The sequence below is a fragment of the Hippocampus guttulatus genome, chromosome 13 (genome assembly GCF_054856545.1).
Source record: "Hippocampus guttulatus isolate MCC_2025c chromosome 13, RoL_Hgut_1.0, whole genome shotgun sequence".
NCBI lineage: Eukaryota > Metazoa > Chordata > Actinopteri > Syngnathiformes > Syngnathidae > Hippocampus > Hippocampus guttulatus.
The window spans coordinates 13,357,253-13,385,007 of NC_141273.1; the positions used below are offsets into that span (position 1 = coordinate 13,357,253).

The 27,755-nt window shown below is 45.7% G+C and overlaps 1 protein-coding gene across 9 annotated transcripts in view; it reads left to right on the forward strand.

The window, feature by feature from the left end:
* Positions 1–27,755, forward strand: part of meis2a (Meis homeobox 2a) — a 102,741-nt gene that overhangs the window by 43,607 nt on the left and 31,379 nt on the right. For all 9 annotated transcript variants that reach the window (XM_086126862.1, XM_086126864.1, XM_086126863.1 and 6 more), the window contains exon 9: positions 27,267–27,343. In XM_086126862.1, the coding sequence (XP_085982988.1) occupies positions 27,267–27,343 (77 nt within the window). The remainder of the gene's footprint in view (positions 1–27,266; positions 27,344–27,755) is intronic.

The following is a 27,755-nucleotide window of genomic DNA, read 5'->3' on the forward strand; positions in this document are numbered from 1 at the left end:
TACATATGTTCTCAACATCCAGCCATTGTCGCGTTTGTCTCAAAAGCTCCAAAAGGACAGAGCGGCTAACCCTCTCCCCGCCCCTTCTGCTACTCTACCCGACGATATCACCTAGCACCCCCCCCCCCCAACCCCAACCCCACCCCGCACCAACACACAGTCCACTCTCAACTGTTGGCTTGTGGATTCAGTATGACAAAAATGCCCTCAGTGCTCCCACCTTTCAATCATATTTGTCTCTAGTCCCTTTACTGCTTTGTTTTTTTTTCTGGGTGCTTCCCCTAAATTAGGTCATGGGGTGTTGTTGATTGAGTTAACTTGCTGTTGAAAAGAAGCTCCAACATCACGATCTAGTGCCACTCTGGAACGGAAGCAGAAGTTTTCAGAACATCCAGCGACCTTCTCAAATTGCACTTTGTTTTCGTGTGGTGTAAAAACAAATTCAGCGGTATGTTCATCCATCCATCCATTTTCTGTTCCGCTTTATCCTCACATGGGGTCGCGGGGGCGTGCTGGAGCCTATCCCAGCCGTCTTGGGGCAGTAGGCGGGGGGACACCCTGAACCGGTTGCCAGTCAATCGCAGGGCACACAGAGACGAACGAGCATCCGCGCACAGATGAAGGTCATTGAGTACATTTCGCGATGCTAACCGAGACATTCGCGGGACACATTCCGGCGCGTTGCTTGGTTGCCAACAAGTGCACGAATGATACAACGGACGAGAGCAATTTAGATGGAGTTGTTGCTGTTTTCTGTATGCCATATTCCCCAGCGCTGCGACTTTGTTACTCGGGCTTGCTAGTTGCCATTTTGCCTGCACACCACATGATGGAAACTCAAGCCAGGTTGGGATTTACTGTTCCAAGCTGAACTAAACCCCGCCGCTTGGTGGTCGCGGATTCAATTACCTTCGCTACTGTCAGTCCTCCCTCCCCGAACGCAACCTGTTGCGTCATAACCTGAAGTCCATATGTTCGTCCGGGGCCGAGCACGCAAGCTGGCAACCTTAAATGCCCCCCCCCCCACCCCTCCTCGTATATGGAATTGGCACGGGGCCGCACCGGCAGCTCAGCTGGTGTTAGCGGGGTCCTAGCATCACTCCGCTCCCTCTCGCTCTTTAATACCCCACTGGCCTCCCTCCCGTCCGTCCCCATGAGGTTCTGGATGTCTTCCAGCCACATTAGAGGAAGGGAAATCCCAGACTGTTGGTATAAGCTTTTCAATACTACAGGGAGATTATGTTATCAGGAAGGTAAACTTGGGCATTTGGGAGGGGGGAGGGGTACTACTGCTCCTCGAATGCATGGATGACGACAAAGCAGTTATATAGCAGGACGGATGCTTCTGGGGGGTTTTTTTTGTTTTTTTTCAACCATTTTCAAAACGTTTTCAGCCATGCGCAGCCCCTTTGGACATCTGATGAATGTGTCTACTGTCATTTTCAGTTTTAAAGCGTATTTCTAGGAAATGTAAATGTTTACTAATTAGGCTTCTTAGTGTTGCTCATTCAAAAAAAAAAAAAAAAAAAAAAAAGTTCCGAATGTGCAACAACTCCCCCGTTCAGACTTTTAACCCGCACAAAACCCAATTTGAACTAAAAGTGGAAACAGGCGTTCAGAACATTCGGCGAAAGATTCTCCCAACCACACTTTTAAGAAGAAACTGGCGTCACCCCGGGGGCGGTCACACAGCACAGTTTGACACTAGGATCGAAGTATGTGTTAAGTATAGGGCTGCAAGTCATGCATATTTGGTTCATTTGTCGATTATTATGCCGATTAATCGACAGATCTGAAAAAAACAACAACAACAAAAAATTCCATCCCTTTGTCCCAAACAGGACGGTCCAGAAAATGCAAAAACGCGAAGTGATTGAGTTTCACTTACGTTTATTTTGATAATTGACCAGTTGTCCGTGAATCGATGAATTATTTGCAGCTCTGATTAAGTCTCTTTGGAGAACAATTTGAGCTTGGCGCACCCCCTGTTGGGTGCAATCACTGTGGCAGAAGACATTGAGAGGGCTGAATAAAAGCAAGTACTGTTGCTCTAAAATGCCCAATGAGCCCCCTGGCTTTGCTAACCGGCCCTCCTTCACCCCTGTCAAGATGAGGCTTGGCCTCACGATGAAAACAGGAAGCAGTCCGATGGACAGATAGCGCTTTGGCCTTGTCTTTGGACTTTGCGTAAAGCCCACTAAACTCCAATCAAAATAAATAGTGACCGCCCAGAGTGGTCAGTCAGAAGAGTAGCTCGCCCCTGCGCGGCATCAGCCGTCTCAAGTTTTGTTGCCGGGTCACCCTTTGGCCCGGGTGTTTGGGGGAAAATGCTGTTAAGCTGCTAAGCCAGGTGTATTGGTCCCTCGGGCTCGCCTGAAGGGGAAGCGATACATCCCTTTTTTTGAAAGCGCTCGGACTGAGGCAAGGAAATGCTGTCAATGGCAGATTGTAGTTGTATTATTATGGTGGAACGTTTAGGGGGGGGGGGGGGGGACACAAAACAAGTCTTTATTCACATTTTTTAATAATTTTAGCTTTTATTGAGATTTGATCGTGTTTCATGGGGTTTTAGTTTGGGTTTAACCCTTTCAGGGACAGGGGTGACTACAGTGGACAGCTTAGCATGTTATCTGGTTTCAAGGTGCATGAACCGGTGAAGTGATTCTGTTCGTGATTTCTCACAATTGTTAGGAAACGGATAAATATCAATCTGCAACACTTGAAGGTTTGCTGTTTTCGAAACTGACTTCCCCGCATTTCGCAACAAAGAAGGAAGAGTTGACAGGACTGTTGTGCTTTGTCTCGGTTACCCGAGATATGAGTGAAAACAACTCAGCGGATTACTTTGGAGCAAAAAGCTGGCTCGCTTTCTTGCGCTAACCAACATTGTTTCGTTAATTGTCGATATATAATTATTTGAAAGTTGCTCCAACTTAAATGACTTTTTTTAAAGCAAAAAATTCACCACGACAAAACATGTAAGCTTCCAGAACTTTTGATTTTAAAAAACTAAATACAATTGATGAAACTTGTCCTCCCTGAGAATGCTGCTCAAAATCCCAATTGTAACGTACATCTGTGGAGTGTATCATCAAGTATAAAAAAAAAAAGTATACAGTACTGTTCTTGTGTCGTCGGTCAGAGCCATGTGATTAACCCTAGTGAGGACACATCCCACTCTGCGAGGAGATGAGTGCATTGTGCTGCAAACATCATTAGATACACCAGTGACAATGCTTCTGCCCACTCCTCCTCCTCCCCTTCCCCATCCCCAGCCCAACGTAGAATTAGTCTCCATGACAACAGGGTGTCATCGCCAGGTCGAGCCCTCCTATGGGAGCTGCTCTCTCAACCGCCCTTTTATAGATGCACATAAAAGAAACAGCCCGGGTCATTCACAAGACATGGGCGCAGGCCAGTCCGGGCCAGGCCAGGCCGGGCCCTGGCAACGGATGTTTGTCCCATATGATAAACAAGTGTACGCGTCGGCGCAAAAAGCTTGTTTGCCGAGGTCTTCGTTTGTATTGTCCCTTTTGTTTGAGCTCTTGTCGTCCTTTTAATCCGGACGGGCTGGATGAGTCGAAAAAGGCCAACAGGCCAAAGTACCACGGCAACAGTATATAACGTAGATGTTTCTAATAAAAAAATAATAATAATACAATTGTGCTGTGAAAAAAACGAAAAGAGGTTGCCTTCATTTTAGAAGAATTTATCTGCTTGTGCCTTTCAGACAGAACTCTGTGACCGAAGTGCATTTTCCGACAGCTGCTGCAAGCTTCACGCATTCAGATAATTGCACGTGTAGCAACAATAGCTTACGATGCAAACGGACAGTGAATTAAAATATTTGAAGGAAAACATTTTGGATTATGACCAACACCACCACTAAAAATACAATCCAGGTGAGAGGAAAAAAAAAACCATAACTTTTTTCAAAATTGTTCCGACCTAGTCCGAGCTATACATTCTCCCATTGACACAATTCGCGGACGAACTGAATGGCGATTGGATCCCACACGCATGTAGACACAAAATCCGAAACAAAAATATTCATTTACTGAAAAAAAGCGCACCGACAGTGTAGAAACAGAAATCACTGGTCACAAGGATCCAGAAAAAACGAAAAGCGCTTGTGAAAATAGTATAACCGAGAATATTAACAAAACGACAAGAGTCCAATTACACGAATACAAAACAAGATCGAGAGCAAAGACGAAATAAAATCAATACTTACAAACGAGGGACAAGAGAGCAAAAATGACAAAAAACGAGAGGTCTAGAAAACAACACTCGAGCATGAGCAGCAAACAAGGTCAATAATCCGACGGAGACTTGGAAATGAGGCAGGATTAAATACACGGCACAATTTAAAAACACTGGCAACAGGTGTGCATGCTGGAGGGCAGCCCCCCCCCCCCCTCTGCCACCTGCTGGAGACACAAGAACAGAATCATGACACCCGTATTCAGATAATGAGATGCGTGGTAACATCAGCGCAACATCAAACAATTGCTTTCGATGCAATCCAAACACTCAGAGAGAGTTTCTTCCGTTTTCACGTGGGCAAATTTGCGATTTGACTTCAACCCCTTAACCCCACCCCACATCGACACCTTACATTGCTGACTCCAAACCTTTATAGCCCAGGCACGTATTTTAACTCCCAAAAATCCCATGGGCACGCCACCAAACAAAAATGTCCCAAAAATTGGCAGCCTATCAATTACAGACTCTGATTATTTATTCGCTTTTCTGTTTTTTCAGTGGCATAGATAGATCAACAACATAGTCCATTATTTGTTATGGATCAATAATTTTCTGACCAATTAAGTGAAATTCAATCATTTTCACTTTAAGAGTTTTCTCTACACTATTGTCGCCCGGGAACTTACACATACGGCAGCAAGCCAGGAAAAAGACGGCCGGCCCGCCAGTGTCAAAGCAGCTATTGGACTGCTTGCTGACCAGCACACAAAAGTTTTTCAAATCAATCCAACTTTTTGCTCTTGATCTTCAACCCTGATGACTGAGTTTGAACTGAGCTGATTGACAGCCAAAAAGCTGCATGAGGCCCCCAAGCCTGTGTCGGCCACTCTTCTTCTCATCCAAGCAGCGTATAACTGGTCGCGACACATCTGCAAACACTTTGAACAGCTCTTCCGTCTTGAAAAAAAAAAAAAAGATCCGACGCATTGGCTTCTGCTGTCCTCACGATATGGTCTCAAGGAGTATTTGACGTTTTCAAGACAGAGATTTTCAAGCCAGGACAAAGGAGAAGCAGGGAGAAGGTTTTAGGGGCTTGAAAATGGCGTCAAGACAGGGGAGGGACGCTCCTAAAGGTCACAAAGGTGCAGGCCTGGAGGAGGCCCACACACTAATCCGTCATGTGCTTGTTTGCCTCGCAGCCCAAAAGTCACCTCTCCGGTCACCCATGGCAACCCGGGTAACCGTTTTGCTTCCACGGGGCCCGAAACGGGCGACTATTAATGGTGAAAAAGAAAGAAAGAAAGAAAAAAAAAAAGAAAGTCATCACGTTACTTTAGTGACAATACCCACAAATGCTTTGTGTGAGTTTGTTTGCCCAACAGACATTAGGCACAATTGGACAAGCCAGTTTCCTTTTCGGGGGGGGGGGGGGGGGGCTTTGATAAAGATGGCGTGGAGGAGGTGCCTTCGCTATTGTCTGGCGGCTTCTCAATGGCCACCATCTGCTCTTTGAAACCGACGGCGAGCATCGTACTCGATTACCCTTAAACGTCTTCACAAGAGCTCTTCATTTATACATAGATGAGAAACGGCAAAAGGCCGAGTGAAAGTTTCGAGCGGGATCCGGTGACGTCGCATTTTTTCACAGTCTGTATAATTATATTGCGGGCCACATCAACTCCGGCGTCACACCGAGCCCGGCCAAAGCTTAGGGGTGATTTCTTTGCTTGTACTTGTAATAAGCTTGAGTGCGTTTCATTCGCCGCCGTCGGACCTTTATACTTTGCCCCCCCTAATCCAGATCTGTCAAAGTTCCACTTCAAAGCCACCTAAGATCACGCGCAATCCGCTGACATATATAGTATGACGATTGCGTGCGCCTCCGTAAAGCAGCATGTACCGCACTTTTTTTTTTTCATCTAGATGAGCGCCATATGTTTTGTGTATGGGGAAATGCAAGGAAAGCGGCCGTAATCCCTTCCCTCGCTGCCCACCCCCCCTCCTGCCCCCCACCACAAATACCATCCCAAATCTCCCCCATTTATTCCCCATCTCCCCTCCCTGACTGGCCCTTTAGGTTTATTTTCAATCCCGCCGTTGCAGCCTCATGAAGAAACAAAAAACGAGGGTTTCGACACAACCCGTTTTTCTCCAAGCGGAAAAGTGGAGTAAGAGTTTTGGATTTTGACAATCTTCACCCAGAACTCCAATGCTGTGGGGATTTACGCTCCGCTGAGAATAAAGCCACGTTTCCACCGAGCGGTCAAGTTTGGTTCACCACCATGCGCTTTGTAACAGGAAACACGAGTCTCTGGTTTTTCGTTTCCGTGGCTGGTTTGCGCAGGCAGATTGGCAATAGCGGCATCTGCACATTTAACCCACCGTTAAAGCCCACAACAGACACGGGGAAATACAGGGGGCTCCTCGGTTTTACGACGGTCCTGGCATACCGCATTTTGAGGTTACGAACGACACTTGGCAGGAGAAAAAGTGCTCGCTTGTGGCGCTGAACGATTTCGGAAAAACAATCGCGCTTCCCTCAATATTGTGATTGCGATTTAACATGCGATTATTTCGGGAGGGTAAATAATAACAAAAAGTGGTACAGTGCAGATGATCCCGTTTTTTGATCGGATTCTACCTTCTGACTGATGTCTCACCGTATACCACTGAACACTGACATCAACACAATACCACCTAAAAAAATAATAACAATAATACAGAAACGCTAATTTAACCCTTTTGGGTTAATTTTGGTGCATGAAAGGGTTAAAATTTTTGGGGAAAAAAAAAGATGCTAATTTATTATGCTGGTAATTTGATACTGTAGATATATATATATATATATACATATACATATACATATACAGGTATATATATCTATATCTATATATCTATATATATATGGTGAGAACTTGCAACGAAAGCCGGACCTGAGAGCTGTGAGGCAGATGTGTTAACCACGAGTCCACCGCGCTGCTTCAGAACCATTGATTGAGCCTTCATTTTCCCCATCGTCAGATATCCAGCCTGAATGGAATTAGCGCTGCAAACCACTTTGTGGAAACGGGGGCTGCATTCCCAGCCACCACCGTCCATGTAGTCATAACACAGATCCAAAATGTGGTCGCCTTAAGTCTGTGTAAAAGCAGAGTGAATGATGTCATCTGTAATTACAGACCACGTAAGGTAGCCTGTGATAGCGTACATGCCCCCGGTTAGGTGGGGGTCTTATTTAGATGGCCATGGCTGATTTCGGGAATCGCAGGGGCGTTTTTTTTTTTTTTTAACTTGTGTGACCTTTCAGGGCTCAAAGCAAAAATATGTAAGCGGATTTTGGTTTCGCATCTCAGAGTTGGTTTCCTCAAATTAGCCCTTAACCTTCCGTGGGCGCTGCCCTGCAGGCGAGCCTCGCCACCCCCCACCCCCTCCACCCACCCCCAGTTGGCGGTGGCTGCTTCTGCTGCATGCTGGCGACCAATGGGGATTGTGCTGCAGGCCTCAATTCCGCTTTTGATATGCATCTCACACCCAGAGAAGAAGATCATGCATACGGAAGAAGTGTAAGGGTGGAAGCAGGCTTTAAAAAAAAAAAAAAAGCAAGGGAAAAGAAAAGGTTGAGGGTTAGGGAGGCGGTGAGTCCAAATCAAAAACAGACCTCGTGTTTCACTGTTTGGTTTGTCATGGGACTCTGACTGCACCAAATCCCACAACTGCCATTCCCTGTGATTTTTCTAACCCCCCCCCCCCAACTCTGCCCCCACACCTCCTCTCTGATACACTCTGTTTTGCCTCACCGCTCCATCCAGAGGCGCGCGCTGAGGATTCTTGCACAGTGGGGTCCTTATAACTGGGAGCCACGTCTCTTGTTCTCACCTCTCCCCCCCCCCCCCCCCCCTCAACCCACTTCCTCACCTTTTCATCCCCCCCCATTGATATCCTCTCTGCTTCCCTGTCTGAGCGCACCGACCCGCTTTTATGATCCCAGTTGCTCATCAAAGACTGAGGCTGAGCGGGTCAATTTGTTGCTCCTTTAGCCGCCAACCTCCGTGGACCCTGTCTGCAACCAAACATTTACCCAGAATGCCCTGCTGCTCAGGCCTGTTTGGGGGAGACAGTGAAGCGAATGCCTAGTTGGTTATGAGCTCTTTTGTACACACCCTGACTTTGTAAATACGTGGCAAGCGAGCCTCCTTTACAACGCGATCGCGCAAAATTGCATCTGTTTGCGTTTTCGCGCAGAACCTCGCGAAGGGATATTTTTGGAGAACTGTGTCCAGTTTTACACACACAAAAAATAATAATTCTTAGGTTCATTTAAGAGGGCTGAATGATTTTGATGAAAAAATAGTCGAATTGCGTTTGTTTTTTTTTGTTGTACTCGAAATTGCGATTTCGACAGTGGACAGCTTACCGTGAAAGGGTTAACGAGCCATTTTTGTTTTTTTCACGGTCCTCTTTCCATCTAAACAAAACACAAGCAATAAATTCAGCTGTATTACAAGAAACGAAATCCTATTTATTCGACATAAGTGTTTGGGGTTTTATGGGTTCAGTTTATGCTAAAAAAAAATTAAAACAAAGCCTACCAACAAATTGCATCCCACAACATTATGATGCTGTTTTGAATCTGAGATATTGTTCAGCTTTATTATAACGTGCCTGTCAGACCACAGCTTGGCTTTTAACACAACGGGGTGGGAGAAATCTGTCCAATAAATGTCACACCGTGGTCCGGTTATTGTCTCTTCCACATTCACTTCTTTGAGGAATCTGAAGATTTGTGGGTCCCCCGTTGACACAATACAGCCGTCGGCTTTTTGGGGAAGTTGGTGTGTCTCGGAACTCGGATGCTATTGTTCACAAGCCTCTTTCCTTGCTGGTTGCTTTTGGGGTGACAGACTGTAGGATTGAAGTCAACGTGCGATTGTCAACTTCGGCGGTCGTGCGGAGGAGGGCAGGCAGGATGGCGGCTGTTTGAAAAGGGGATAACGGAAAGCCGCAGCGTTAGCTTAACACCACCTGAGTCCCATCCGTCCTCTTTTTCTGAACAATATTTCATACGTCACGCTAGACATCAGAGCTGACATCACCGCGTGTTTAATAATCAGATTGCGGGAAGCCACGTCGCTCTGTGAAAGTGCGCATGTGCTCATTGCAGTGTCCTGTTTTGTTGGTTTCATTGTGTTAAAAAAGGAAAAAAAAAACAAGAAAAAAAACAGGTGAATACATCTGTTAGGTCTCTGATGTGCCAATTTTGCAGATCTCTTTGTGAAAGAGGCTCTTCACGGCTGCCCCGTTATTAGTATCATAGACGGCAACCCCTGAATGTTCAAAAGCTGTACCACATGCTGATACAGAGGGAGGAAAAAAAAAAGAAGAACTCCCGACGTCAGAAGCAGTGGAAAATCAAAGAAAGAAAGAAAAGAATCAAATATATAAATCCAAATGTAGGCCTTTTGGCTGCAGATGTGAATCCGTCTGACTATTGATCGCTGGTTCCGCGGATCCCCAAGGCTGCGGCGTCTGACACGCAAAGCACCCCGCTAAAGCCCGTGAAGCAGCCAGTACGCGTATTTAGATGACGACAACAGCCTCCCAACCCAGGGCATCGCCTAGCCCCTAATACCTGTCTTCCCTTCGCTTTTTCCGAGAGGGATGCAGAAAATGAAAATGCGTAATTAGCTCCACATCTCCAAATGGAAGCCCCCCCCCTCATTATGTTCATTACTGAAACCAGCGGGCAATTTACAAGTTCAAAGGGGGTTTTAAGGGCACCCGCAACCCAATGAACGAAGCGCCGTTCATCCGTCAGAGCGTCGCCGACGATGTCAGTGTTGAGTCATCGGCCCAAATGTGAGTCATCCCAAGGCGTCGGGTTCTCGGGCGCCGATCCTCGTTCGTCTTAGGCGCTTTTATGCTTTGTTTTCGCTCGACAACAACAAACACCGGTGACATCTTTACCAAAGTCATCCTCTTAGTCCTGTCCATGTCCTGTTTGCACTTGTTGTCTAGCTGCGCCACACGTGACGGTGTACATTTCACGTTTGCCTCCGGTGTTGTGTCTCGGTTACCTCCCGGGCCGGGTCAAAGCGGGCTAATCCGGTCTTCAGGTAGCTGTTTAGCACACCGGGAGAAAAGCTAGCAAGAGATCCAGTTACAGGGCTCGGCCTGGCAAAGGGGGTCACCTCGACCTGGAATGAACGCGCATGTCCCAGCTCACGCATACGTGCACACGAGTGGACACAAAAGACATTCGTCGGGCCTTGCTTATCTGGGCCCAGCTGCCTCTGGTTTCATCCGCTTCATTATCTCAGGACTGTACGACAAACTCTTTTAGCTTGTCTCCGTGTGCTTCAAATCGGTCCGCTTCATGTTAGGATGCGCTGATATGATCGCAACGGCGAGCCGCTCCGGCGGCCATGCGTTGCACCCTCATTGTACACCGAACACAGCTGCTGAACTTTCGGGGCGCTCAGGCTGGCATCGGAATGTCAGGCATATAGTCCAATACTGTTTGAGGCTCGACTTTTAGGTGGTGAAAGTCGAGGCAAAGACTCATAAGGTAGTCAATATTGTACGTTGACCGTATTAAAGTGACACATCTAATTACGGCGAGCTCATAAATTAGACTTTTACAACTTTATAAACCACCTTTTGTCCTTTAAAGGCCACTGTACGCGGGGGGAGGCTAGCTAAGAAGCTTAGCTAAGAAGCTAAGCTAATATCCCGTAAGGAACTAGTGTGCGCTTCCTTAACTGATGAGACAAACTCTTTTACTCTATTATTGTGCACATTTTTTTTTTTATCTTAATCCTTTCATGCACCAATAATGATAATCTGTAACCTGATAACATAATAAACTGTCAACTGTAGTCATAGGGTTCACAATAATATTGACAATTTTTTGGGGGTTTTTTTGCTTTGTAAAAGTATTTTGATCCATGCATCATACCAAAATATTTCTTCTATTTACTTTACATCATAGTGCTGTGAAAAACATTTTTTTCCCTTTCGTTAAGAATAATGTCTATGCTATACATGTTCCGCTACCACCATTACACCAATAAAAATTTTCATATATGCTCTGCCACCCGCCCCCAAAAATTCTCCCAAAATAAAATAAGTAGTTTAAAAATAATCATAAAATGCATTATACTTGCTCGAGCGGCCCTAAAATGGTTCTAAATTGTCGCTGGTGATATGGACCGGAGCTCCATCACGTGTAACTCTGTCTATGAGAAAGTCATTTTTCACCGACGGGACGCCATCCATCACGATGGCCAAGCGCTGGCTGTTTCATTAAGTAGCCCATCCAAGGCAGACAGATGTGTTCGCCAGACAGCCGTGTTTGCCTATGCAACAACGCGTATTAACCCGCAATCCTTTGGGGGAGATTAATAGGCCGCGAGCCTCTCTCCATTGATTATCTTCATGCTATCCCCACCGCCTCCGCTTCCTCGTGCCCGATATTAAAAACTAATGACGCCTATTGAAAGCAAAGGGGACGGCGAGCCTCTTCACGGATCATTTTCGGTTTATTTGGACTCAAAGGGAGAGGGATCTCTTCAAGGCGCAGTTTGAGTGGATTTAAGAAAACAAATGTAGCGAGAGAGAGCAGACAGTGGGATTGTGTAAAACGGCCGCGCCGCTGAGAAAATGACAACGAGCGCATGGGGAGAAGCCACCAGACGGGGCACATGTTAGCAATTGGGCAGCGTAGCAAAAGCATTCCAAGTGTTAGAACCTCCTAATTGCTATAATGGAGGTGGTAAGCGCTGACAGTAATGGAGTCGCGGGGATCCATCCCCGGCAACCTGAATTAGGGGCCGCTCGGTGGATGCACTTTGGGATGGGATTTTTTTGTGTGTGTGTGTGTGTGTGTGTGTCACCCAATCTGAAAGTAGGACACTCGGGTGTGCTGAGTGACGCCGATGTTTTTTTGGGGAGGGGGGGGTTCCCGAGATAGCCGGCTCAGAAAAGTCTCGGGGAGGCCTGGCCAGCAAAGAGTTAAAAGGATCCATGTGATGGCCTCACCTCTGCACCGGGCCTGGTGAAAGGCGGCAGGGTGCTGTCGGGGAAAATGACTTCCTGAGACATTACCATCAATCACCAGACAGGTCAGGCCCCCCGATCCTTCCATCAGGATGGAAAGTAAAGGGGGGGGGACCCGGGTGGGGGTGGATTAGACTTCAGGGGAAGACTAGGTTGAGGCTTGTTGAGGAAACGGCTATCAACAGTCTCTTTCTTTCACCGTCTTGCCTGTTTTATGTCCTTCTCTACCTCTTGCATCTTTTCCGATTTTTTTTTCTTTTTTCTGGGGCATTCCGGAATGGTCACGCGCCCTCCCCTCCGCTGGATTGCATCATTAATTATTGTGCAGGCAACGGGCCCAGAAGCAAATCTTAAAGCGAGGGAAAGACATAGAAGGGGGGGAGAAAGGGGGTTTCAAAATTGGGAGATGGGCGACAGCTGTCTGACACCCACAGATGGTCTTCCTCTCCGACCATGTTTTTCTGTCCATCGTAGCTTTTTTTTTTTTTTTTTTTCTGTAAATGAAGGATGGGATGAGGGGAGGTGCTTGGGTTACCTCAGCGAGCGGTTGTGTTACATTCCAGAGAAGGGAAGGGGTAGATGGCGTGGGGAGGTGGAGGGGAGATGGCGGTGGGGGTGGTTCAACGAGTTGTTGAAAAGAACACAGACACTTGTCAACAGCCTCCCGAGCCGGGAAGCCGTCACGCTATCGCTTTAGGCCTGGAGGTCAATGACCTTCTTGTTCAACCCAGATTGAGAGAAAGACCAAAAATTCATATTTTTTTCTTTTGGTTTGTTCGTAAAAAGTGCAGAAGGGGTGAATATGGCTTTCTCTTTCCGGACAACATCAACCCTTAACTCCATATCAAACTATATGCTTCTTTCTTGATTCATGGGCCAACTAACTACATTTTCAGTGTATTCATTTTTTTTTTACTAAATGTAGTTTTCTGACTATCTGTGACTACGTTGTTTGTTATTTGTTCAAATCAGCATTTTTCATATGTGCTTGCAGAATTTCACTTTACGGTCTGTTTTTGAGACTATTTTCTTAAAAAATAGTTTTGTCAATGTTCACGACATATATACAGCCGTGGCAGAACACGACGTTTTAATGCTTTACTTTCTCCCGACGGGCAATGTGGAGTCGAAAGAAGACGAGCAGGGAAACGGCAGGCGCGGTGGCCCCTCGGCGAAATGGCCCATTAGATTCGAGTAGTGAAAGTTCATCAGCTTTATTAACGCCAAGGTGTATAAATAAAGTATGAATTACCTGACTTTTATGGAGTGGAGTCGTCTTATGATCTAATGTTTTAGTGAGCTGCAATGAGCCCAAGGGCTGGCGTTGGAGGGGGTGGGCGTGAGAGGGGGCAGGGGGCGGTGGGGTGCGCCAAGTGAAGTGTGCTGAGGTCTTCTGAGTCCATCCAGCGTGGCCGGACGCTTGCCCGATTGTCGCTAACACGCATAGCTGATCGGGTTAGCTTGTAGCGCGTGGGGACATTTGTCGCTCGCAGCCATAGGGGTAAAAAATAGCAGCCCTGACAACAAGGTTACCCTCATTGCTCTCCGCCACACAACATTTATGCATTTAAGAACACACACACACACACACACACACACACACACGCATGCATGCATGCGTCCCGCCATCCTGTAATAAGCGGTAAGCTGAGCTAGCTGATGGTCATCCTCCCGTGGGGCTGCTGGTTGGCTGCCAACTTCCTGCTTTGCTTTGTCAGTGGATAAAGCCCCTAACAAACGAAAGGGCTGTAGCGAGGCAGGCGGGCCAGCCGGGTCAAAGGTGGCCTTCGCCCTAACCCCTCCGCCCCCTCCCATCCCCACCCACCACCCCCGGGCAGGATTGAGCCTAAGACCGAGGGAGAAAGAAGTACGGAGGAACGCTGCTCCGCCATTAATCGAGTCTGTTCGCTTTTCTTCATCTTCTTGCGTCGCACGTCATCTCGCCAAAAAAAAAAAAAAGGGTGAAGGCTCCTCGGGGCTTTTGTCAGGCCGCCCTCGGCTGTGTTGAGCAATGACAGGAGACAGCGTCTTGACGAGATGAAAGGAGGAATGGGAAGATGTTTGAGAGGGCCCCCCCCCCCCCCCCCAAAAAAATCTGCAGCCACAACAGGTTGGGGCAGGGTGGCGCTGAGGAAAGGCTGGGCCGGCTTTGTTTTCATGCATGTTACTTGGAATCTCGCATGAATGCACTTTTGCTTCCCATCGACTTAATCAGTCGTGCTTTTTACTGGAGCTCAAGTTGGACGGCTTTCATACTTCCAATGTAAAGCCTTGAAGGATGTTCATTTTTATTTCGATTTGAAAATATCTTTTGAATTTTATTGCAATAAGAACATATTGTTATATTGATCTCATTTATCTGATCGTGTACTGTATGTGTTTTTGGTCACAATAATCATATTTTAACATTCATAATGTAACGTCCTTAAGAATTAATCCAATTCAAAAATACATTATAAAGGACTGCAGACACTGAAATTACATGATCAACATTTAAAAATAGTGGCAATAAAGCAAATGTTTTAATATTAATTTTGTAATAATCCTGATCCAAAAAGTTTTTCCTAATTTTTTTTAATCAGACATGCAAGTAAGACAATTTTTTTCTTTGCGCCAATTCCAACTGCTGCACATCTGGTTTTCATAATAATAATACAAATAGACCAACAAGATCATGTGCAATATAGTCATATATTTAGTAATATTTTTCAATCAAGACTTAGGTTCAGCAACAGGTGGAATTTTTTTCTGAAATGCTATAGCACACGGTCAAATCCGTATTGCGCAAGCCGAACACACCTCAAAAACCTGACGTGCAAGAAGAAAAAAAAATCACAAATCCTCAAAAATAATGTCAGTAAGGGAAACATAAAGCCTTAAAATCTGCCGTTGACCAGTGTAATCTAAAAACAATATGACCATTTTTTTTTCGATGACCTCCGACTTTTGCACAACATGGCGCATGCAATTCCAATCATTAGATCTCCCCCGATGACCACGTCAACGTACTGACTGACACGGACAAGCCACTGGAGGAGAGCACGGCAAATCTTTCTTCTCCAGCTCGCTCGGTTGAGAGGGAGGGAAAATTTGACACGGCTGACTTGAGCGCATTTAGCATCATTAGCAAACAGGAAGTTTCCCCCGCAGCTGTTTGCAGCACGGAGGGGGAGCAAAAGGGAGGGGGTGCGGCTGAGGAGGGGGACTAGGGGGGGGGTTAATAGACAAATGTTACCCACCACCTTTTGATTTTTTTTTTTTTTTTTGTGACCTGAACACACACACAAAAAGAAAAATGACATTACAAATGTCTTATGATATCTCTCAAATTGGCGTGACATTCCACAGTTGGCCCCCGGGAGTGCGTGCGTGCGTGCGTGTGTGTGTTGGGGGGTTCTCATTTGTCCTCAGCAAGTGCTTGCGCTCTCGTCGTGTCCCGAGGCTCGCCGTTCGAGCGCCGCGGCCTTTCACTGGAGAGGCAGAAGAGGCGAGAGCAGAGAGGCTCGGCTTGTGTATCCCAATACTTCTGCTCATTAAGTTAATGCACAATGAAAGGGAGAGCCGTCAAGTGGAAACTCTCAGAAGCTTCTATTTGAGCAGCGCAAGCCCCCCCCCCCTTTCCCCTCCCTTCCATCCACTTCCCCTCCTCATCCTCTTTTCTTCTTTCTCTCACAAATGAATCTGTTTCAATTCCAGCTGAAGATCAACCCCACTTTACTCAGAATTGGCAAGTCAAACAAGGCACACAATAGGGATTGGCCTTGAAAGGAGTTTCGGTGTGTTAATATGAAGTCCCAACAAGATTGTCTCCTTACAATAGATGAGCTGTAATGTAACATGATGCCAGGTGATTCAGTGTGTTCCCTTCTGAGCCGTTGAGAAAATCACTGCAGTTTCCTTTCTTTTACAATGTGTGCGTACGTCATTAAACGGCGGTGCTGTTTATTCAGAAGCTTAGTTAGCTCGCTATTGCTCCCGATGACTTTATGACTGGCAACAGTGGCAAGTGCTTTACATGGGAGGCTGATGCTAGCGCTCGTCGGGTTGCACGGAGAGGCTCAGCAGGCTTTGGGTGAGGGTTGGGGAGGAAAAATCAACAAATTTGCTTAAACCTGACATGAAAAATACATCAAGTTGTTCCATAATATTAACATGCTGCATATTAACAAAGGATAAATAACATAAAGTCCCTTTACAGTAAGCTTTTCTGCTATCTTTCTGATCAATGAGAATTTGTTTTCAAACATTTTCTGTCCCATGTTTGGGGAATCTTGATTGATGTAACTTAAAATTTTCTTGGACTTCCCACATGATCAGCAAATCAATTTTCAAGGCACATGTGACTTTGCATTCAGCGGTATACGTTGCAGGTCCATCACAATCCGTGCTAGCAGCTACAGGAAGCTAAAATGCAGATTTCATTTGCAAATGCAGCATTCACAGAGAATCCACCTCAAAGTCTTTTGTTGGCCAAAAATTTGTCGATACTGATTGAGAGGCTTCTCAAGCTAACGTGAATTGGAACAAAAAGAGGAAGTAGATACCAGTTTCGAATAAGTAAAAAATTGGGTGAAGCAAAAACAAGCTAAGGAGTCTCAAAGCTATTCATGCTAGCTAGTTCCTGCTGGCTACAATAATCAGCAAAATGGTGAAATACACATTACCTGTTGTGAAAGCTTCTTTCTTTACATTCACTTTTATTATGATTTGAGACAACACCAAACCGTTTTCCCTCTTAAAAAAAAATGGTTGTGGTTTTGGTGGTTCCCAAACGAATGACTGGTATAAAAATGTATTTTAATGACACCATTGCACTTATTTTTCGAGAATAACCCTTTGGTTTAGCCAAACATCTTTAACAGGAGAGTTGTAGTTTGCTAACATGAGGTGAGGCGGAGAGTCAGTAGAGCGCCGGGTGCCCCTGAGCGGGCAGTTATCACAACAAAGCCGAGCAGGGGCCGGTCTGCAAAAAGCAGGCCAAATTCCTGCCCTGTAGGACCTGGCTTACAGCTTCAGCGGAAGCTTTGAACGACGGTTGGGAGGGTGGAGCGATGAGACGAGGCCAGACGGGTTAGCAAGAAAGTCATAGCTGCTGGGGCCTGGAGAAGAAGAAGAAGGAGAAGAACTCAGAAGCAAGCCCCTCCACTTCCCATCTGTAAAGGATGGAGGGAGGCGAATGCGGGGGGTGGTTCGTATTGCTCCGTCGTCATTAAAATAGGTTCATCTCTGCAGCTGCCGGCTACAAATGAGATGAAAACGCAACTATTGGCAAACTTCGATAGATTACTGGTACATTAGGTGTACATTAGGTACACCTACGCTCATCTAATGAACCGTCAACATACAAATATTTAATAATACTGTACTTGTAGCTAATAAACCCAGCCCAGCCACAATATTAGAAAGAGGTCAGCAGGATCATGTTATTTTATTCATTATACTGTATATATAGTGTTAATATATTTTTTAATTAATCGGCCTATTTATCTGCTGTCGGAATTTTACTCTGCCAAATATCGGAATCGGCATCAGCCTCAAACAATCCAGGGTGGTCGGGTCCTATTGAATCCCTCTCTGACATCCTCATTTGTTTAATGTTCCGGTGCCAGTGCTGCTGTTGCTGTTGAGCAACACAGTTGAAATGGTCAAACTACGGCTGTGAGTGTTTGAAGAATCGCCTCTTTGAACTGACCCATACAAGGGCTCACATGTCAACGAGGGCGGCGTTTATTTTCTCACACATGGATGACACACCTGATGACTAATCGAGGGAATGTTTTTGTTCAATGAAGACCTCCACGATTATCCGCAATACTGGCGAAAGCCCACCCGTGTTCTTCAGGTGTTTATATGATGCCGATGTGTAAACAAACGTCTGTTTCTCTCTTTTTGTTGCTCAGCGCAAGTAAGTCTGAAGTTGCTTTGGGATTGCGTGGGAGTGATTGCTATTTAGCCTCGCCAAGCTCGCAACAATCACGGGGGCTCCTTTCGTCCTCCAAGCCCCTCCCCCGCCCCCTCCTCAGCCATTCGACTGCGACTGTGGGTTCACAGATTGGCACCATCTCTGACTGAACGGCGCGGGGCAAACGGGCATCCTGGCGCCGGTCCAGCGGCGTCAGTATCGTGGCGGTGCACCGCCAAGCTAACCGGCAGATAGTCAGACACGCAGCCCTTCTTCTCTTTACGCCTCAGGCCGCACGGCTCGACCTTGTGTTTGCAATCATCACCATTTTTTAACTGTCAAAAGGGCAGTTCACTGCCGGCCCCCCCTCGCGCAGTAGGCGGTACGCTCTGAATGTGCATGGTGGAGGGACGAGGGGGCGGGCGTTGATATGAGTGCACTTTCTTTGGTTGTTATCAGCGGTTGGCATGTAGCGATTGCGGTTTGCAGGCTGGCATCGAGTGAGCTCTTTTTATAAGCGTGGGTGGTTGTTTAGGTGTTAATAAGCCACAGAGTCATGTGAGGATGTAGTAGTAAAATCATGTAGTATGTACAAACTGGGCCGTATCCCAGTAATGGAGCGTCACAAAGCCTTTAGCCACGCGCAACACACACAGAGTTGACCGAAAACTGTTCTGATTAAAGCTATTCTGAAATTTATCGCATTTGTTGAACATGAATTAAGCAGCAAAATCCACCCGTGTTATTCCATCTCAGGGGGCGGCCATTTTGCCACTTGCTGTTGACTGAAAATGACATCACAGCGCTAAATGGCGCAGGTTGCAAACGTCATATGACCAACGCGAGCAAAAAGGTGAACCTTCGGCACTGTGATGTCATTTTCAGTTCATTTCAAGTGGCAAAATGGCCGCCCTGTGTTGATGGATAAACACGGGCGGATGTTGCTGCTTAATCCATATTCCACAAACACACACATATTCGCCTTTAAAAGAAAAAAAAATCACCACTAACTTTCACAAAAGACCACAAAGAGAGGAGGGGGGGGGGGGGAGCTACTAAATAAATAAATCCCAAACCATAGTTCAATTACAATATTTTCCATACTTCTATTTTGATTCAAAATAATTCCATGCTGGTGGGTTCCTTTGAACAGCAATGTGATCACATTAGTTGTCACCTGCCTTTCTATTTTGCACTGTTTTCTCAAATTTATGACCGGGAAATCTGTCAAGAAAAGCGCATCGAAAAAGTCACACAAGCTAGTAAACAATCATGATTGATCCTGAAAAACATTATTGTCATATCTTTTTGATCCAACGCTCATATGCATTCGCGTCTTTGTCATTTGTCATCGCAGCCAATTGAAACGATAATAATGGGGAGTCGATATTTAAAATGTGCCAATCTCAATACCGCCCCCCAACACCCGTCCGACGGCCGCATGCAGATCTCATATTAAAATGTCATTCTTCATATTTGATTGCATTCATTTTTCTGACAGCGAAGAAGACCATCAACCTACAGTCACTTTGATTAAAGACAAATACGATTCCAATCAGTGCGAGGGATATTGCTGTTAAACCACACCCCAAATTCACAACAAAAGCCATCCAAAACCAAATCACTTGGAGATTGAAAAAAGCGTTTCAAAGGAAGAAATAGAATAAATAGATGAAGGGTTCATCATAAATAATAATAAATGTGCAACCGAGAGTAAGCATTGTCACCAAAATAACCATGATCATGTGAAAATAAGTCCGAAATCCACACCACGAATGCACCAAAATATCCAATCAAACAGCCATGACAGCACAAGGTCCTCGTGTTGAGGTCATAAAACTCCACCTCGACTCCACAGCGGTCATTAGTGGCCAATCGTTTCCTTGTCGTTGTGGCGACGGGGTAAACAGCCAATACCCGGCCTATTTCCTTGGAGTCATTAGCGTGGAATAGGTTTTCGCAAAGCCATACCGCAACCTTGTGACCGCCGTCTATAACTCATGTCACACGCTGATGATGTCATTCATCAATCGGAGGGGTCCTCCGCAGTGTCCTGGGGGGGCGTGCGAGGGGTTGGTCGACATCATCAGGCAGGGACGAATGGAATGCGGTATAATGATCCGGATGTTTGCGGCACAGATGGATAGAGGACCTTGGGGGGGGGGGGGGGGGGGGTGATCGCATGTTAATTCGCAATGTTGGGGATCAAAATCGCAATTAGATCATTTTTCAGAGTTGTTCAGCCCGAGTTGACGTGGGTGAAAAAGTGCGTCCGGGCCAGGGGAGCGTGCTCCTCCCCCCTTGCAAGCTTGCAGGCTTAAACCTCGTCAAGCCATTATCAGCAAAAGGAAACACATCACACCCTCTGTAATTCAGTCTCAATCACATGCACTTGCACAATGCTATCCACCTGTGTGTGTGTGGGTGTGTGTTAATGTGTTTGTGTGCATGTTTTGAGATGATAGACAAGATGCTCACGTCAGCATGGTGGCCTTAACTTAATTAACGAAGCGCTTTTCGATCCGAGTTGACCAATTGAAGCTTCTCATCTCGGGCCGCTAATTATTTATTAGACTGCGGTCAGGCCGCTTTTAAGGCTATTGGTCAAAGCGAGCTGCTGGGCGGACGGAGGAGGCGGCAAGGGAATCAAGGCAGTTGGGGGAGGTGGGGCTGTCGATAGCGTCTTCCTGTGTGTTTGTGTTCCTTCCATAAAATAATCATGTCCTAAAGTCTCAGGAGGATACAGAGAGACATCGTCAGGGTTTAGGCTGCGGCACGTTTAATACAATTCCTTATCGTGTCACATGGTGTTTGTGTTCTCGAGCTGATTACGTACAGTGTGTGTGTGTGTGTGTGTGTGTGTGTGTGTGTTTGCTGTAAAATATTTTTTTGGTGCTAAATCTGTCCTGTATACTATATATACAGTATATATATATATATATATATATATATATATATATATATATATATAAATTCCTCGTCTCACCCCTCGGGTGGTGTCCGTCCCTCATTCAGCTCGGGTCCTCTACCAGAGGCCAGGAAGCTTGAGGGTTCTGTGCAGTACCCTTGCTGTTCCCAGCACTGCACATTTCTGGACTGAGATGTCCAATGTTGTTCCCGGGATCTGTTGCAACCACTCATCTAGTTTGGGGGTCACTGCCCCGAGTGCTCCGACCACCACAGGCACGACTGTCACCTTTACCTTTCAGGCTCTCTCATCTCCTCTCTGAGCCCTTGGTATTTCTCGAGTTTCTCGTGTTCCTTCTTTCTGATGTTTCCATCACTTGGGACCGCGACATCCACTACAACGGCTTTCCTCTGCCCTTTATCTATGATCACGATATGTGGTTGGTTCGCCATTACCATCTTGTCAGTCTGGATCTGGAAGTCCCACAGGATCTTTGCTCTGTCATTCTCCACCACCTTCGGAGGTGTTTCCCATTTTGACCTTGGGGTTTCCAGTCCATACTCCGCACAGATGTTTCGGTAGACTATGCCAGCCACCTGGTTATGGCGTTCCATGTAGGCTTTCCCTGCCAGCATCTTACACCCTGCAGTTATGTGTTGGATCGTCTCAGGTGCCTCTTTGCACAACCTACACCTTGGGTCTTGTCTGGTGTGGTATATCTGGGCCTCAATGGCTCTGGTGCTCAGGGCCTGCCCCTGAGCAGCCAGGATGAGTGCCTCTGTGCTGTCCTTCAGGCCAGCCCTCTCTAGCCACTGATAGGACTTCTTGAGATCGGCCACTTCAGTTATGGTCCGGTGGTACATCCGTGTCCTCCCATGATGGTCCCTCTTCCAGCGCTTCATCCTCTGTTCCCCATTGTCTGAGACATTCTCTGAGTACGTCATCCGTTGGAGCCTTCTCCTTGATGTATTCATGGAGCTTGGATGTTTCATCCTGGACAGTGGCTCTCACACTTACTAGTCCCCGGCCTCCTTCCTTTCGGCTTGCGTACAGTCTCAGGGTGCTGGATTTGGGATGGAACCCTCCATGCATGGTTAGGAGCTTTCGGGTCTTAACGTCCGTGGTCGTTTTATATATATATATATATATATATATATATATGATACTATCAAATCAAAGGTGCTTATTGTACCAAAAGAATTTAATAAATATGACAAAAATGGATCCCCACAACTTCATCAGCGTGACCCGATAAATATGTATGTTGATTTTGTTTTTGTTTTTTTACTCCCCAATTTATCCAATGAATAAATAAAATTTATTGGCTAAAGCAGGATCTAGGATTTTCTTTTCTCCCCCTACGTTTCTAAATTATAATTTTTTTGTACGATATTGTATGTAATTTTTTTATGTGTTTAGGCCACTGATTTGGATAAAGATGAACCCAGGTTATTTTTTCCGGTCCATATCGCTCGCGATGATGTGGAATCATTTCAGGGCTGTCCAAGCAAGTATAATGCATTTGATTTTTTTTTCTTTTTTACAACACTGTCACTTGAAATTATTTTTTACTTTGGACTGCAAAATAGTTTCATATATCTGTATTAACTGGCACAATGTGTGCCCAACTGATACTACAAGTCCCATAATTCAATGGCCCCCAACCACCAGTCTGTGGACCGGTATCCTTTGGTAGAGATATAAAATCTGGGAGCGGTATCTGCGATTCCCACCCACTTCCACTGCGGCGCAATTAACGTGACGAGGTTCCTCGGAGGTCTAAACAGTCATTTCACGGCTGCTGCCCCCTCGTAACCAGCGGGCCCACCATGGCGGCTCGCTTCTCAAGTCCATCTGTTTGTGCGTGATGGTGCGTTGGTGTGTGTGCCCCAAAGCTGCCACAACATAAAGTGTGGGTGGCCTGCAGTCAGAATCGTAAAGAGGGCGTGTTGGAGGGTTGGTGAGTGTGGCTTTCAGAGCTTTGGGTGGCGGGGGGTGCGGGGGGTCGATAGAGGAGGTGGTAAGAAAGCAGTTGGGGTGGCATGAGCATGGGGGCTGAACCAAAGTCAGCGGAACTCGTGTGGAGGACCCCTCCCCTGAGTTTGTACGATTTAGAATCAAAATACAACAACTTGTAAAGCGTTGTCCAAATGTTACCAAAAGCTGATCCGGGTGGCTTCAAAATGTTCTCAAAATATCGGCCACAATGTAATGAATTTTTCATTAGCCCCTCAAGGTGAAATTAAAGTACTGGTGGTGAAACAATGTACATTTAAAAATATGTGAATGTCGAAACAGCAAAGAATGAAAGAAAGACACAAGTGGCATTGAGTGGAATTTTCTTTCTTTTGGTAGTTTTGTAGATACACGCAGATAGAATGGGGCATTTTCCGCCATTGTGGGAGTGAACACAGCCTCAAAATTCCTTTTAAATTCAGCGCGAGACAAATGCAAGGTATAAATGATGGGAGCATCAACAGATGTGCGGGTCTCACACAAAGTACGTTAAGAAGAAATTGTGAGAAGATTTGCACTTGCTGATGATGTATAATTGGCTACTGTGAAGTGGGCACTTGGAGACCGCCTTCCATCCCAGATCGATTATCTCTGTGTGACACCACCCCATCAACCACCCATCCGTAGCTGTGGCGTGGCCTGGTGGGTGGGGGTGTGATTTAAAACATATCAAAGATGATAATAATTTCTACAATGATGCAGCACAGTCGATGCGCACTGTTGTCCTATTTATGAATGAATTGTGCTGACATCCACCACACAAATCTACGGAGCGCAGAATCTGTCAGCCTGCGCTTCGATCAAATCCACCAAAATCATGTTACGCAACCTGAGCCACAACTTAGACCTACTTTTAGCTGGTCTAAAGCTTAATCTACTTTCTGTCACCAAGCTGTCAGATGAGCCCTCGGTCTGCCGCACTGCCCCCGCATGGCTCTGCCAAATTCCCCGAAATAGAGCCCTGAGTGTTAATATTCGACGACAGGTATTGATGTTAAAATGTTGGAGTTTATTTCAACACGTGTATGCTGTAAGTTGCAGTTTGACCCCCGGAAACAAATTGTTTGGCAGGTTACTCAGCATTGTCGTTCGTTCATAGCTATTCCGCCAGTCGTGTTAAACAACCTCACTCTCCTTTGATGAGACATCTCGTCTTGTTATTTCCGTCCACTCATGATTATTATTCATACGAACACGGCGTTTGGCGCGTGTATTTATCAGTAGGCCGCAGGGGATGGATGACGTAGGCTGCATAACGTATAATACAAGGTAAATGGCCCAACCCCATTTCCAATCTCCATGTCACCCTCGCTGTTTGGGTGGAAACGGAGGGCACAAGTTTGACCGAGGTCGAAGCTGATGCGAAAACACAGAGAAGCACATAAGTAATGATGGAAAGCAAGGGTGGAGACCGCACAGACATTACATGTTGTTGCACGCATATGCTCGTCCCACCTCTTAACTTGAGTTGCCAGGCCTTCCTCGCTGTTTACTTACCTTCAAATTTCCTTATTTAGCCTCTGATCAGTTTTGCGGTGTACCATACAAAAAAACAAAAACAAAGGGAGTACATTTATTTGAAATACTGTACATATGCTTTCGCCTTTTTCCGAATGAATGCATGCTCATCATCTCCAAGCATTCATTGCTCCCCTCTACCTGATATATCCAGTTGATGTTGTAGAAAAAAGTGAATTTTCAGTAAATCTTTTTTTTAAGCTAATACAGATTTTTAACTATTATTAGAGAACTGGCACATACTCCATGTGCATTACTTTCACTAAAAAACGACTTTCTGAACACACGAATTGCTTGAAAATTGTGCCCAAACAAATTCTAAATGGGAACACGTCAAACTCAAATCACGTCAAACATGCGCGGTGAGGTGTTAAAATGGCATATCTGTGTCACTCATAAGCTTGCAACGTGCACATGGCCGCGTGCAAGCACACACGAGTACACAAGAGTAAATCGGTGAAGTCGTTCCATCTGACAAGCCAAAGAACTGTCAACACCTGGCAATCAAAAAAGTGCATTATGTATTACGTTGTCGATAATTTGACATATCAGCAAAGGACGACACGTTAGGTTAATCCCTCCGCGCAGACAGAAGTCGTTATTTGTGCAATCCAAGGGAGCTTCTCTAGTCGTTGAGTGCATTCTTCAAAGCGGGTTTTAATTAAATAAGAGTGTTTCCATGTCAACACAATGAAGAGTTTTGGGAGTTTACAGAGTCAAGTAAAAACGGCCAAAATGATTTTTTGCAAAATCTTGAGAGGGGCAAAACATGGTCAAGAAAAACTAATTTGGCTGCAGATTCAGACACTTTTTTCCGAGGCTAGTATGTTTATTTATTGATTTATTTATTTACATAGGTTGCAATTTTGGTGTGGCTCGAGAGCCAAAACTAAATACATTCTCAGTTTTGGGACTACTGATGTTTGTGTGTGTGTGTGTGTGTGTGTTTTTTATTGTTGTTGTCATTTTGTTTTGTAATTTCCGTTTGTTAGTTAGCGTAAAGGCTGTTAAAGAATCTTCTCTAGAAACAAGGAAGAACCCATACAGTTTTAGCGTGGATCCAGAATAAAGTTTTTTAAATTTTATGTCATCTTAAATTGCCCCCACCATTTTGTTTCCTGTGTTTTGTGTTTTTTTTTTTGCGAGCATTTAATAGTTAGCCTATTTAAGTTGGTATTTCACCAAGCGGTGGATGCTTGCAAATATCGCAAATTTTGGATCTTCGTCAGGGTTTGTAAAACATTGCAAAACGTTGCAAAGACAAAAGTTGGAAAGACAGTTCTTACCGTCGCATGTTCAAAATTTCTTGCCGACAAGAAAAACGGGGACCAGGTTAATGCAAAAACGACTGGAATGTTACAAACGCCAAAATGCTGACGTTTTTGTCGTCGTTGTTGTTAGTTAGTTAGTAGGTTCAAGCACAAACGACTAAAACCCGATTTCACAAAATTTTGAGGAAGGTTATGCAATAGGCTAATGAAGACCCAAAATATTTTTGGTATCGATGCAGATCGAGATTTTTATTCCCCCGCTTCTGTTACCTTGGTGTGCATCTTTTATCTCAGCACAAAAAGAATCAATGCAAAAATACAATTGAAAACATTTCGCAGGCGCTCCTGCGTTAATCTGCTTTTTGTATGGGCGCGCAGAGGAAACATCTTGGGGGTCGGGGGGGGGGGGGTAAGACATGTAGGTGTCTTCTTTGAAGGCAAAGAATGTTAATGGAGCCTGAAACCACCTGAAAATCGAGGAGGATTTAAATGTCATCTTTTAAAAGGGATTCTTGTGCCTGCGCTGATTTGCAGGTGTCAACTTTATGAATATTTGTGTGCGCGCGTGCGCGCACACAAACACAGTGTCTCGTTTGTGTCGTTTGCATGCAACTCGCCTCCTAATCTGGCCTTTCAAGACATCTGTCAGTGGCAATCACTGTTGTTTTGTCATGCTTCATAGCAAAGCAGCCCAAGGCCCGCCATGCACACGTCAGCCCGTGTTGCCTCCATCGGAGCCGACAGCAATGACGTCTCGACTGTTGACGGGTCGAAAGCATCCTCGCGAGTCACAATATCAACGCATTTGTGTCGGGGGGGCGTTTTTGTTGGATTGCATGAAAAGATGGGGCTCGTTACTTAGGAACATCACGGCCAAAGAACTGAATAGCAAAATGGCCATCGGTGACAATTGATCACGTTCGCTGACTGTTAGAAGAAGACTATGAGTTGGCACGTGAAAAGAAAACTCTATATAATAATAAAACAGGATTTTCTTGTGAATTAAACTGTGGAGGGCGTATGTACCGATGAAGTCTCGACCATGTGCATACATGTCGAGACTACGCATTGTCAGTGTGAAGATCCGGGGAATCCGTAAGGCTGACTTGTTTTGACAAACTTGTTGAGCCAGCTCTGACAGGTTGAGCTCAATTGTATATGTGTGTTTGCGTCGACGGCGGGCGGACACGTGCTTGCCGCTCACGTCTATACCATGCAAAGGGAGCGGCGGGGTTGGGTGAAGGTCACCAAGGAGGAGCAGCCCAATGCAGCCAACATGGGGGAAAACAAAAATGTCGAAAGCAACTGGCAAACCGCGAGGAATTTAACGCCGTGGCATGCCTGTCTATATTTATGAAGCTAATGAGTCTGTTTTTGTTGTCTCCCGTAGCACCCGTACCCGTCTGAAGAGCAGAAGAAGCAGCTAGCCCAAGACACGGGCCTCACCATTTTACAAGTTAACAACTGGTGAGTCCACATTTTAACCTGCGCTTGCCTCATTCTTCTGAAATGTGGGTGGGGAATATTTGGCTTCATATACGTCTTGACATGGATCTGCACCTGCATGAGCAATGACAAATGCAAACAGATAAAGGCAAGCTCTGGAAAAATGTTGATACATTTTTGATACTAATGAAAGGCCTCAGTATAATCTCTGGCAGCCTAGCCAGATGAGTCAAGGGCGCTAGCTCTTGGTTGCAGCAGACTATATGTATTTGGATGATTATAATTGAAACTACAGAGAATGTCCCTTGATTCCCGTTACATCGATAATGTCAGTTACTGCCCATGGGGCTAGCAAGTAAGCTAACGAGGTGAGTTGGTTGCAATGTTTGGACTGGTCTATTCCTACATGCTGTTGATAGATCGAACTAGCCAT